Source organism: Anopheles coustani, chromosome 2 (assembly GCF_943734705.1).
Source record: "Anopheles coustani chromosome 2, idAnoCousDA_361_x.2, whole genome shotgun sequence".
NCBI classification, from domain to species: domain Eukaryota; kingdom Metazoa; phylum Arthropoda; class Insecta; order Diptera; family Culicidae; genus Anopheles; species Anopheles coustani.
The window spans coordinates 34190647-34204593 of record NC_071289.1 but is presented as its reverse complement, the minus strand read 5'-3'; the positions used below and the strand labels follow the sequence as shown (position 1 = coordinate 34204593).

The window sequence follows — 13947 nt, the reverse complement described above, 5'->3', positions numbered from 1 at the left end:
CAGTGGATTGTGGTTTGTTTGTACTCCTGTAGAGCATAATCTATGCAAGGGAACTCTGCATTACAAAGGAAGAAAATGTTATAGAGTGTAAGAAGAACAAAAGAAACTTTCAAACATTATCGAATGGATTGCGGAAAAAAGCTTTTTGATAAACACAAAGTGCATCGAGTGGAATTTTGAGATTTTCTTTTCTCTCTCCACAAAAACAAAGCGATTCAGCCAGTTGTAAGTACCGTAAAAAGCTACCAATTTTCTTTTTCTCTTGAAACTGTTTTGGCCATTGGGAGTTGGTTTGGTATTTGTTTATCCATCCGTTTATTTACGATTTGTTTCATATTGCATTCTTCATTTCACCTGTTAGCACTTCTTTTATGCAGTATTCCTGTGGTTTTCTGTTTGGTTTTTTCCACCGCAATAGAAGGTTTACAAAACACAAACAACTGCTAGTTTATTACAAAAACTGTTTTCAAGTGTTAGTTAAGGTCTGACGACTCTCGAGGTCAAGACATGACGACCTCAGAATGATTTAGCTAATCTAGGATCGGAACGACGACGACGAACAAGGTGACGATGGCGTCAGTTCGTTGCTGAAAAGAAAGTTTTCCTACGCGCTGCACCCCTATGATAGGTTTTTCTTTTTCGTTTGGCGTTCACCTCCTCACCCACGACTTCTCCACGACCTTTGAGCTGTTTTGTGAGGAGTACCAAATGTTTTCGTTAGTGCGAAAGGATATCTATCGGATAGGCAAACGTGGTGGGATGAAGTTTTGGAAGAGGAAGAGAACATTTACAACAAACACTATAAAGTTGGAAAGTTGGATCAAAAACTAGCTACGTTTTATACATTGTACGTGGTGTACAAAAAAAAACATAGGGAAAATAGATTAAAAACCATATTTTATTGTTAACGACCTCGATCCTACTTGCCACATTATGGGCTCATTGTACTTCTCTTCTAGACCCAGTATTGGTTGGGATTCGAACACATGGCGTTCAAGGAGCGCCTGGACGCTACTGAACCAATTCTCTAACCAACGTAACTACACGACAGTTGCGGACTTGTAATTAAAATGTACGAAATAAGTTTCTCTACCACTGCTGCGTCGTTCGGGAAATTGGAATGCATTACATCGTATTGTTAAAATAATTCTTTCATTTCTACCTTCTTTCTTTTAGTCTCATGAAAATCCCAGTCGTCTATACTAATTCAATTACACTTCGCTCCATGACACACTTGGAAGTCGTACACGCTACTTTCCGACAGCTCGTAGTAATGTAGAACGTCTTCCGGAACGAGAAAACACTGAACACCGCCAGCCAAGCTGAACAACTACGTCATGTAAGTGCAAATGTTATTTTACAATTATAAGTCAAGTGCCCTCGCTGTGAAAAGGCATTCCACGAGCACCTTCCAGTGCCTCGAAACGCACTCACGGTAATAGGATTGTCGAGAACGAGCAAAAAGAGACCCAATTCTCAACGAAAATATTTCCAACACTTCTCCGAGCACCTTCAAGTAGTGACATCGACAAAATGGCTTTGTGCACAATGTAATGGCATCAAAAGTTTCTACTAGTCCTCGTCTAGGTGGTCTTTACCGACTGCGAAAGGGGTCGTCTGTCCGATGCAGTACACTTACACTCCAATAGGACGAAGTATTCGCACTTGGACCAGACGTGTCGACCATCGTCTGCTTGTTACGTTCAATCAGTCCTATCGCCTGTGTTTGTCCTTTTACTCCAAAATTTCCGCACGACGCATGAACGCCACCAGCATTTCAACGGTCATGGCTGACAATTTAACCTTATTTACCATCTGCTGGTGGTTTAACCTTATGGTTGTGGTGGTTTAACCTTATTTACCAAATGGTCTAATTTGGCCAGAAGCATCACCATCATCGTCGTCAGTAGTCAAAAACCCCAGGATTGTTACACAACAATCGCTAGGGGATTTCACTCTTCTTCATCCCAGAGCGAAAGTCGGAATTAATCCTTCGCCAGGGACAGCCGGACCACCGAAATCCAGACCGTTCGACCGAAAAGCTTATTTGGATCAACGTCACGTTTCAATCATTATTATCAGCTGGACCTCCAGTGGGAATTGTGCACCTCAGCCAATGGGATAAGGAGTGAAAAAATTTTCTACTAGGAGTGACAAAACGATCGACATAATTTCTTCTTGCTCCGTACTTATGCTAAGCCCTTAACTGCAAGGACAATCTATGCCGCGATAGCGCAAGAGAACGGCTAGTGCATAAATGTCTGGCGTTTTCGTCAAAGCTCGTCAGACGAGAATAGAAAATGATGTACTTCAGTGAAGGTGCCATTGTGGGTTTATTTCGTCGTTAGGACATTTTTTAGTCCAGTTGTAAACAAATCCCCAGGAAGACAAATAAAACATCAGTTGAAAAAGACCGTCAAGAGTAGGAAAGTATAAGAACTTTGTGCCGCACATCATCATGTTTTACAATTCAGTTTGAAGTGATTACCCACTTAAGACGTCCGATCGTAGCGCATTCGTGTACTTTAGGAAGTTAGAAATATTATCAACAAATCACAAAATTGTACAGTATTTGCAACAATTTGAGGATGGAATGAAAGGATAATAACATGAATCGAAGAAAAGACAGAGGCGTACTTGTTTTTCTAACGAAATTAAGTTTTATACTTCTTTTTTGTGCGTGTGTCCAGATCCCCTTGTGGAACAAGGCCTCCTTCGAAGAGAATTACTGTGGCCGAAAGACGGTACATTATAGATCGGTGATCAGTCCTTCGAAATATCATAGGGTGCCATCTTTCACACGCCATCAGTCCTTCGAAATATCGAAGGGTGCCATCTGGGTCGTGGTGTTAAACTTCTAGGACTAGGATGATTTACAAATATTATCACTCAATACACAATACAGTGACGTTTCAATAACTTAAACCTTTTTCAAACATTGAATAATAATACTTAATCAATTGTTCAAAACCTTGAACCAGGGCTTTTCGGAGCACAAATTGCAAGAAATCAAACAATTTCGGATAAAGTTGTAACTCATCAATCGAAACATCTAATTTCACTCAAAGTCTTTTATTTCGGTTACGCTTATTTTTGAACACATACGTGTACATGTGTGTTTGAAATACAGTTCCCAAGGCACATTTTCCAACGTTTGGCGACGTCCATCAGTGGCTGCACCGAATAATGACATATTGTTTAAATCAATATCCGCCTCAGCCGGGATGACAATTCATCGTTAATGCCACGGAGCTCATATTTTCCAATGTTGGTAAATTCCGCCAAGCAGTCACGGGTAACGTTCAGTTCTATATCACAATGTCAAACAGTCACAGTTGCGCTGTGCCAACACGTGGCACGTGGCATCTCGGTCCACCATAAATGTCGCCCCAAGTTGTAATTGTAGCCTACGCTAGGTCAACAAATACATCCAGACGGTTTGTTCCTGACGTTTCAGTACATTTTGATTGTTATATTTCGGTATCGCCTTCAGGGATAGGTTGCTGGTTGCACGCATCTGCGAGAGTGGGACTACTAGCTTTGCTGTGATGAATGTTGCTAACCCAAGACATTCAGCTCTTCCACGGGTTTCCCAGATCCTTCTTAGTGGTTGACATAGCCATCGTACGAGCATTATTTACACGAGCTATTTGACACGCTATTTACAAACTCATCAGGAAACTGTTCCACAACGGCCTTTCGTATCCAGATACCGTAGCACAGCGACGGCCCTGGCCTACCCATTTTATCATCTGTCACCGACAGAGTTCTCCGCCTCCCTCGAACGCTCATAAGCGCGATACATCCTCGACGTCGATTCACCATCCGGCGTAGGCTTCCGGCTAACGACTGTCACTACCGTCGTACGTACGGGTTTCGAGGAAATTTTATCAAAATATTCCAAACACCTACAAACCCTATTCTCCTCCCGGAGAGCCCCACTTTGGACCAGCTGTTCAAAACCTCTCAGCATTCTCGCTACGAACAGATGTCGAGATCAGAGAACAGCTTCGAAAACTCGTTCAACGCACTGTACGTATCGTAGTCGTCTGTACGCTTGCACTTCATCGGGATGTTCTGAGGCCGTGACAGTGAAAGTGGAACCGGAAGCATTTCAGGCATCACCGAGTGGTGCGTTATCAAGGCGCGTAGTGACGAGAATTCCTTCGTGAAGCCCTGGAATGGGAAAGGAATACAAGGTTGTTTTTAGTCTAATTGAATTGTATCTTATCTTTTTCTGATTTCTGCTGGGTCATTAAAGATGGCAAAGAAATGATAAAAATGCTACCTTAGATGTGATAATTTTTTAAGCTGATTCTTGTGAAAAATGTTAAATCGAAAATAAAATATGAACTCTGTGAGTGAGACCATCATCACAATAAAGTTGTCTTGAACGTTTTTACTGGCTTCATTCCTTATCTGATGTAATTTTCAAGTGCGACAAATAATTGCTGTAGATATTGTTTTACAGAAACAAAACAGCCAACAAGATACCACAAACTGTAGTGCTAATTTAATTATGGTTCAACAAGTAGCTTCTGATACGACAAATTGCAAAGTACGTATTCTTTACTTAGTATTGTGTAAGTCTTTCTTTTTATAATCGAACGGATTGTTGAGGTAATTTGCTACTTTATGTTATGTTTATTAAATTGAATAGTAAAAGGACTTCATCAAGTATCAACCACATCATGTTTGACAAAACCATTGACTGTTTACGGGATCATTGAAATTCCACAACCATACGGCAGTTGAATGATCCATCAAACCTGAACTACATGTTTATTTTACACCAACCTGAGTAAATTATTTTTGGAATGGGAGCTTTTTTTCTTCTTCTTGGCGCAATCGACCTTGTTGGTCATGCCTACCCGTCAAGGGATTTCGAGACTTTTATCTTATGTGTATGTGGATAGTCGGTCCTCTCGTACTGGGGAGGATACCGGTCTCGATTGGGAAGGGAACCCACACCGTCGATGACCGTCGGCTCATGGGTCGATTTTCTAACCGGCACCAGCAGCCGAGTGGTAGGCTGCTGCGGACCCCCAACGGAAGTTCATGTTTTATAAATTTATGACTGTTTATGCACAATCCTACTGACGGAGATACAACAGTAATAGAACGATATATTAAAACCTGCTGGACTCTAGCTTGTGGGAGTTTTTGAGAAAAAGGATAACCACGGTATGGCAAATACATGGTCCCTTCATCATCCTTATACATAGGCATAACACCCCCACACCATTTGAGCTATCAATTGACAAAAAAAATGCATTACTGTTCGCTGGTGATGGATAGGTATAGCGTGAAAATTGGAGCTACTTGTAAATTAGCTGCCTGATCGCCGATCGATGACCTCTGAGATCGCTCATCGCCTCAGGGTCGATAATATAAATAAAGGAAGTCGGGGCAAAAATGGCCAGTAGCGATAAAAACTTTACGCGAAATAAAGGCTAATATGGATGCTTGTGAGCTGTTTTCCAGTTCGTTTAAGCCTATCAGATCAAGCGCAAAAGCGAAGCATGGCGAGCAGGCAGTTTCAGAAATTGCATCAGCATGCATGGTTGTCCTTAATTGGGTTCCTGGCTTCGTTTCGTTACCTTGCAATTACCCATGCTACCGTACCGTATAAACACACCCATCTGTTGTTGGAGATTATTACGATCACGTATCAAGCACCTGACTCTTAAATCACGACCAGGGAATATTTACATCGGACCCGAGCATATTTGGAAACTCGTTGGAAGACAGGGGTAAATCTTCCGGTTAACCCGTGAGAGGAGGATTGCATTTAGATGAATTTCCTCTCTGAAGCGAAAGGTAAACATGTGATCCATGGTGTTCTACCAGCATGTCCAAATACTATTTTCTCGAAACTATCCCGGTACCCATAATTGAAACTAACTAGACAGAAATTTGAACTTTCCAAGCGCATGTAATAAATTACCTTAATTTTATATCCACGCTCGGTTTTCATAATTAAATAGTGCACCACCTTCGGCCCCGGTCCGGGCGGAACTCGGAGCGATAGCGCGAAGCAACCGTGCTTGGTGGCACTGCGGCGAACCAGGAACGCACCGGGGCTCTGCTGAGTGAGGACTTCCAGTGATAGTTCGCGAGGCAGCCCGGCCTGGAACCAGGACGCCCGGTCCAGTTCCTCGTTGTCCTCACCCAGGCTGACACTGTTCAGGCTGTCGGCGTGCTTCGGCGGGGTGACGGTCGAGAAGCGCTTCGGACTCGAGCTGGCACTGTTCGTCTGCCGGATCAGGTTGCGCTTGAACTCGTACTCCACGCCGTCGGCCACGGCGGTCGTCGTGGGAGCCTCATTCGAGTAGCAATCACTTGTTGGATGGAGGCGCTGTGGTGACCCGACGAACGATTGTTTGCACGAGTCGCCGAACTTACTCGACACGACCTGGTCCAGGGTGTAGATGTCCTCGGACAGGATGTCGTTCAGCTTCTTCTGGGGCGAGGTGGGTGACGATTTATGGCACATCAGTGGCAAGCTTTCCTCCGTGCTGCGCAGGAACCCGAGAGCGAAGCGTTTTATCTGTCGCGGAAGCAACGATACGCGAGAAGTAAATTGGTTAGGGGTGGTGATCATTTCATCGAATTAAACATGTTTTAATACTAATTTCAATTTTGTACATCATAGTTTTGGTAGCATACAAGTTTAAAGGAAAAGTGGGACAAACAAGAAATATGGAAGGCAAGAGCATCTGACCATAGAATAATGTGTCGTGTTTAGGATGATCCTTTATTACGTTCGTTCTCCTTCACGATCCAGTTGAAAGAGACCGTTTCATCTTGCTGATCTCAAGTGACAGGTGCTGACGGAGAGTAGATGTCATATATTTGGGTCTAACTTGACACTACCCGTTATACCAGTTATAACTACAGGTTGGTAAAACAATACTAGATTTAGTGAATCAATCAAGTCGGATTAATGTATTACACATGAATCAGTTTAGCTTCCTATCAAAAGTGCTTATTTGATACCATGAACATTTAGTTTCATAAAATGAAGAATCTTTTCTGTTAAGTCAACGAAACTATGAATGTTCCATTTCTCTAAATAAGAGCACAATTTGACTTCTTGGATACATTGAATAATAATCACCGGAATACGATCTAAACTAACAAAACGATAAGTGATACAAATATTTTCTTCAGATAACTTCGCAACAGTAAACTCAAATACATCCACATATTTTCTAGTACCAGCATGCCCTAGCAATGTTTCAGCTTTAAACAAATATATCTTTTACTCTATTCTTCACGAGACTTAGCACGACTCGGACACAAATCTGCATTTAAAACGAAACGATCTACAGAAGCGTCCCGCGATATACATCCAGCAAAAATCACTTACCAGCGTCGGTTTCTCCATGAACTTGATGCAATTGTTCATCTCGCTCGTCGGCGACCCGCTGCATTCCTCGTCGGACGAAGTAAGTTGTAGTGGATCGACGGTGTAATTTACATTTTCATCGCATTTGTTATATCCTCGGCCCACCAGCTTCGTCTGCTCATGCGTAATCCTAGGAGAATCTAGCAAATCATAACTACACATTGTCCGCGAAGGCGTTTGTTCCATGCCGGCCGTCAGATTGTCAGTAAAATATTCCACTTCCTGCATGGTGACCACCGGCCGATGAAGAAGAAGTGCGCACTTGACTAGTCAAATATAAGCAGGTCCTCTACTCGGGTGTCCTTCTGCTACACTATAGTTGTTTGTGCACGGGGAACTCCAAACCAATCCAACCGACAAACCTTAACCAACGATTGCGTACTTCCACCGCACGATTTAAAAACCAAACCCACCCTATTGACTGTTTTTCACCACATGTTCAGCCGTTGTGTTCCCATCGGTGGGCTGGGTTTTTTTGATTTTTCTGCTCGACGGAAATCCGTTCACGTACACACGGAGCACTGGTTGATTTTACTCACTTTATTTTATTGTAAAACACTTTTTGTTCAAACTTCGTTCGGCTTTAGCTTTCCAACGGGTTGTCTGTGACCGGCATGAGATCTTGTTAAATTTATTTTCCTACTGAAAGTACGTGAACTGTGAGGGAAAGTGGATCAGTGGTGTCCTGTGATTATTTTTACAGACTTGTGTTATTTTTTTTCATCTCGAACACACTCATGAACTGACCGACCGCGAAAAATCTGTTTCACTGCAACCTAATACATAGACAAACACACACACGCTGTCGTTGGGTGCATCGGTATGATCCTTAGGCATGCTTTATCCTCACTGAAGCACTGGACGCCACACGAAACAACACTCTCCTTTATTTTTTTTTATTTATTGGGGTATGACGGACATTGCCGTATGTCACACTCTCCTTTATCTCCTATTAATTTATTGTTCTCTATCATGCGAATCGTTAGCGACGAACGGAACCGGAATCGGTATTCTAAAGTCCGAATATACCCCAACCCACCTTCACCGACCGGAATGGCACTTGCTTGTACTCGTAAATTATTCGTTCCCTTTGGTCGATGGCTTTTCAAACAAAAAAAATTGGGTGAAACCCTTTCCAATCTCTACAAAACGCTGCGACCACAACTACCGTCGTTCATAGATTTGGGTTGTGATCCTGTGAACTTTTATTCCGAAATGTAACTTAGTCCATTGCAGTGTTGGGTCTATGCTTTTGTCGGTATTCTTGTTAGGATGAGTTTTTTTTCACTGGAATAGAATAACCATTTACTCGGCATCGCTTGCAGGAACTGTGTTCACCTCGTTTTTCGAATGGAACTGGACGCCATATTCTGTAGAAAAAGGTAAAAAAATAGATCTCATATTATTGCAAACATAACGATTTAATTTTGCACAGAATAAATCATACAAAACATGAAAATTTAAATTCGTTTGCGTAACATCGAAATCTGAGCTAAAAGCAATTCAACCTTTCACCAATTTCACAGCCTTTTCAAGGTTTTACAGCATTTTCCGGCTTTTTATTCCAAAGTTCCATCAAAACAATAACAAGTAGCAGGTTTCATCTGACAAGTTGCGCTCTATAATGGCAATAACGCATCATCGATGGCATGGCAATATTACCGTTCTACAAAGCCTCATTCAATATAATTAATTGTTAAATTAATTTGTTAAAACTGTAAAAAAAACGGTGCTGTAATACGAATGATTCATAACCGAAAAAATCTACTCTCACACCCAATAGCGAGCGGAAAACTTTCTAGTTTGCATTCCAGCTATCGCCATTACAATTAAGAGCAAACATTAAAAAGCAGACAACAATAAAAAATAATTGAACCCATTTACAGCGTTAACAAAAAGAATCATACTTTGCATAGTTTGTTTACATATCAGTAAAAACAGCAACGATTTTCCTCACCGAAAAGCCATGTCGGTTTTCCTCCTCTGCCATCCAAATTCTATCCTCCGCTGTCGTATAGCATACATAGAAGCCAAACAAGGCATGGAAGGAAAACAGAAAATAAAATCTGGCCACTTACAGAGTGGAATGGCTCCGACGCTAATTTATTCTCGCCCTTCGCTAATCCACCAAGAAGGGTTGGTTGGGCGTCTAGAGGTTAAGAAAAACCCATTGCATCCTTTAGTTTGCTCTTTTCCAGCAAACCAAAATCCCATCCCATGATCAAATTTTCCCTAGTGCATGGTCTTAATAACCAAGGAAAACTACGCTTCCGGTATTCGTTTGCGTATCGTCACGATTTTGCGATTAAATGTGCATCCTGCTTTCCGATCTACACTATATCACACTAACATCCGCTCTGGCCTTTCTATCTTCTTTCCATTTTTTTTTCTGTTGAACAGTTTAAACAATTTTCATTGAGGCAAACCCTCACTGCTAGCATTACCAACTGCATGTTAAGCATTCCCCGGATCGTTTCCTTCAGCCATTGCATGCGCAGCACCAATTAGCTATAGTTTAGTTCGCTGAGATGCTTTTTCAGTCTGAAAAGAGCGTGAAAACAGATAGCCCGATAAGAAATCCACCTCGATCGACCGTATCTTTCTATGTCGTGTACGGCGTTATAGAATGGATTAATCTCATTTTGCACTCTTATTCGCACTGGTGGTTAGGAGGGAAGAGGGAAGAGTAACATACGACTTTCTTTCAATCCATGGCTCCAGATTGTTCACGACTCTTCGTTTAGCTATCTTTAATTTACCCCAACCCAATGAGCTTAAGAATCTCATCAGACTCGTCTGCCCGACTTTCTTTGGCGAAGACTTCTACACGAAGAAAAACTCCGTTTCCGCAATTTCTTCACATCCAGCTCAAGACGGTAGTTGGTGGAGGGAAAAGAGAAACAAACGGGAATCCAAATGCCCCATCGTCTGGCTGATTCTTTTGCTTTTGACTACGAGGACTTGGCTCTCTTGCACACCAATCACACCTGAACCTGAATTTTCCAAACCCAACACCGGCTCCTACCGCTTTACATCCGTTCGGCTCCCGATTAGTTTGTGGGGATTCCCTTTTCGTGTGCCACTATTTCCTGTGGCCTTCCGGTTTTTCTTACTTCCGTTGTGAAAGAACCAACCGACCGAATGAAGGGACAAGAAACCTAAAGCAACTTCAACAGCGTCTCCATCGAAGAAGTGACTGGTTTGAAAGCATCTCGGAAAGGAAGTGAAGCAAAAAGCTAAGAAAAACTCGGGAATAAAATTCAACCAATTCTGTGCAAAACTAGGGGCGTGAACCAAGTGGCGGTTGTGGTATTGTTTGCAAAAGTGCAACCAAACATCTAATCCCGGCTCGAGCGCTTCTGTCAAACAGCATTATCGTAGCATCGAACTGAAAAGTGCAACCAAGTGAAGACTCTTCGATAGAAGGGATCAAACTTTCCAGTGCTCGGTGCCTAAAACACGATATAGAAATAATCAAGCGAAATTGTCGAAAGAAGGAAAAAGTAAATGAGAAAAACCCTTTCCTTCATCCATGCCCTGAAAACATGGCTATAAATGGTAGAATATAGAGAAAATAGCTCTGACTGTAAAAATCAACCTCCATTCGATGTCCAGATTCACGGATGGTAAATTAAGAATGTCGGCGTAGCAAGAAAAGAAAACAACCAATACTCTGTTCATCAATCCGCACTCTTAGTGAGAGGTTCACTGGAGGAAAGTTCAGGGACCAGTTTGAGTTAATTACAAGATTTACAGGACTATCTTTCAATACATCTTCTCTGCGCATTCGCCTCATCTGCCTTGAAAATCCTTCATCATTTTGACACTTCCGTTTTGGGACCAAAAATACTCTCAAGCATCCTCTTTCGAATACACCAACCTGGTCACTGGGTGGTGGCAGGAATTTTCCAGGGCATCAATTTAATTATAAAATGGGAAACTGACGACGGGACGATGGGAAAGTGCGCCGTGCAAACCCTTAAGAAGGTGCTCCTTTTCAAGCGATAAAACTTAAGCAATTTTCAAGCGAAAAGTCACTTCTAAAACCCTTCTTGCTTCATCCCCACAGCAAGGGATGGAACATGATGGTGCCTAACGTTACCCGACGCTCCGGCCGAGTCATTACGAAAATGAAGAGCTCCTGACACACAATCGCATGAATCTCTATGGTTCCACGCTGTGTGCTTTCGGAGAATGCTTACCGGTCTTCATCCCATCAACATGTCATTCTCACATTCAGATACTTGGGGGTCACCTTTTAAGTTTTCCCATTTCACTACATGTTATTGCCAAGTTAATTAAACCACATACACACAGGGGCAATTTACAAAATTAACTATTATTAGTTTTTGGGTAAATGCGATGCTTATTCACCGAACATCATAAGGTTCGAGGTTGTGGTTTTCAATCTAAAAACTTAATTGCTTTCAACTTGTAGTTCATAGTGCCAGTGCTGTGCTAAGTCGGCCAGTGTTACTTTGTAACAGCATGCTTTAAAGTGTGCAGCGTAGAAATCAATAAAAGTTATATTTATTCCATGTCCTTGTTTATTCATTGGCTCACCATCAATCGTTCAAATCTGTCTTTTCTATGTAGTAGCTATTTCATGACAATTTGTTTTCATTACCCTCCGTATCTGCTCTACCCTCGAACTCCTCCCACCTCCCGCGTGACTAATGACAGTCTACGATTGCAGTTTCCCAGCTCTGCTCTCGCCAACGTTCCAACGTAAAGTATTGCAAAATCGTAAACATTAGCCAGACTCAATAAATCAAATACCGGTTATCACACATTCGAACAAAAACGGGCGATAGCATTAATGGCCGGTCGACGGCCGCAGAAGTCCGGATAATGTTTTCTACTCTCCCTCCAACACCAACGCGCAAAACGGATTTATCCACCCACCGACCAAAAACCAACGAATGTAGAGAAGTTGAAGTGTGTGAAATCCTCGACATTGGTTGAATGTTTCGGAAGGGGACGTAATGTCACCAATCGGAAAAGCACCCTCTCTCAGTGGCAAGCCGGAAGATAATCAACCAGAAAAAAACCAACCACTAACACAAACGTGTCTCGACTTGGAATAGAGCTCAGTTATCAGATTTTCCGTACACAAAAACATTTCGATGATAATATCTCGGATACGGTAAGCGTTACAAAAGGGGGCGAGTTTGGAGATCATCATTTTATGGTTGCCCGTTCGTTAGTCAGCTGCCAAAAAGATGAAGCCAAGCCACAAGGAAAGAACTAACAAGAAAGAAAAAAGTAGTACACCAAAGACCACCAAGAAAAAAGGAGTACACCAACATTTGTTCCGCCTTCCTTTCCCCTTGCGGGTTTAAACATAAAGTTTTCAACCACAGATAAACGCGAGCGGCGTGGAAAGAACAAAACCTAGTCTCAGCAAAGAGAAATTATTTCTACACTTTTCTTAATGCCATTCCATTCTAACTGACCACAAAAAGGACAAAAGCAAAGCAAGGACACGGTCAAACAGACGAACACAATCATCTAACCCGCACACACACATGCTTAAACGCATCGTGGTTCACGAGTTTTCCCTTGAGACAGCGGGCAAAAGGCTAAAAAAATAAAGATATTGCTCGACGCAAACGAAAGTCGTAAAGCCGAGACGATAACAAGAGGACAATCCTGAAGAAAGTCTTGCTCCACATCTTCATTGTATTATTGTGGTGTTGTTTTCCGTATCCTCCCGTATAAAAACCCAAAAGGGGTGTCTTTCTTACACAGTGACTGGCACTGGACTGGAAAACCGTTGACCGTTGACCGTTGACGGAGAACGCAAGAATCTACGATGACGACCATGGCTCGAAACGGAAACTCTTTAGGAGGTTGGGAGGGGTTGGGGAAAGAGTTGAAAAAATGGCTCCATGAAACACAGGATAAAAATAGTCAGCATATGAGGTTACAACAAGGTGGCCACTTGCATTGTTAGAGGTTGACCTTGTTTGGTGTCTGGAAAAGAAGGTCCTTGCAACCGTTTTCCCCCCGCTTCACCTCTCACCTATAGAAACGGACATTCGTACTCGAAACCCGGCCCTACGAAACTTCCGTTAGCACCCATTTTAACTCGAGCTGGCCATTTGTTATCAGACAGGGCGGACAAAATTGAAAATATATGGCCCATTAAGACAAGTGTTCCCCTTTTCCGCCCTCCAATTCACCACGGGTGTATGTTCCGTCCGGTCATCCACTAAACGATGAAAAGAAAATGTCGAGAGAAAAGGGGAGCGAAATGAGCGGTTTGAGTTCAAGTCCTTGTGAAGAAACACATGAAAAGGATACACATGCCTTATGCAAGAAGGTATCAACCGCAAGTGGAATCCTGCAAAAAGTAAGTATTTTATCGACCCATAGTTAAAGGCACGTTGCGACTTTGTTGCCACCAGGGAAATCCTTTTCAATGTGTGTCATTTTCACACCACACCAGCAGATTTTGGTTCAAGAATAAACAAGAAGAACCTCCTTCCATTCCAACATGTTTCTGGTGGACATATAACCATCGTGGAAACGGG

The 13947-nt window shown here is 42.4% G+C and overlaps 1 protein-coding gene across 1 annotated transcript; it reads right to left on the bottom strand.

Annotated features, from left to right (window-relative positions):
* Positions 1-3978: 3978 nt before the first annotated feature.
* Positions 3979-7639, bottom strand: LOC131264277 (EGFR adapter protein-like). The gene is made up of 3 exons (XM_058266560.1): positions 7373-7639; positions 5948-6550; positions 3979-4176 (listed from the first exon to the last, which is right to left on the bottom strand). Exons 1-3 carry the CDS (start codon positions 7637-7639, stop codon positions 3979-3981), a joined length of 1068 nt encoding a protein of 355 aa, XP_058122543.1.
* Between the last annotated feature and the right edge of the window lie 6308 nt (positions 7640-13947).

Coding starts and splice junctions, on each gene's coding strand:
- LOC131264277 (XM_058266560.1), bottom strand. CDS start 7,639: ATGCAGGAAGTGGAATATTTTACTGACAATCTGACGGCCGGCATGGAA. Junction 6,551..7,372: donor TCATGGAGAAACCGACGCTG/GTAAGTGATTTT, acceptor CTTCCGCGACAG/ATAAAACGCTTCGCTCTCGG. Junction 4,177..5,947: donor AGCGTGGATATAAAATTAAG/GTAATTTATTAC, acceptor TTCCCATTCCAG/GGCTTCACGAAGGAATTCTC.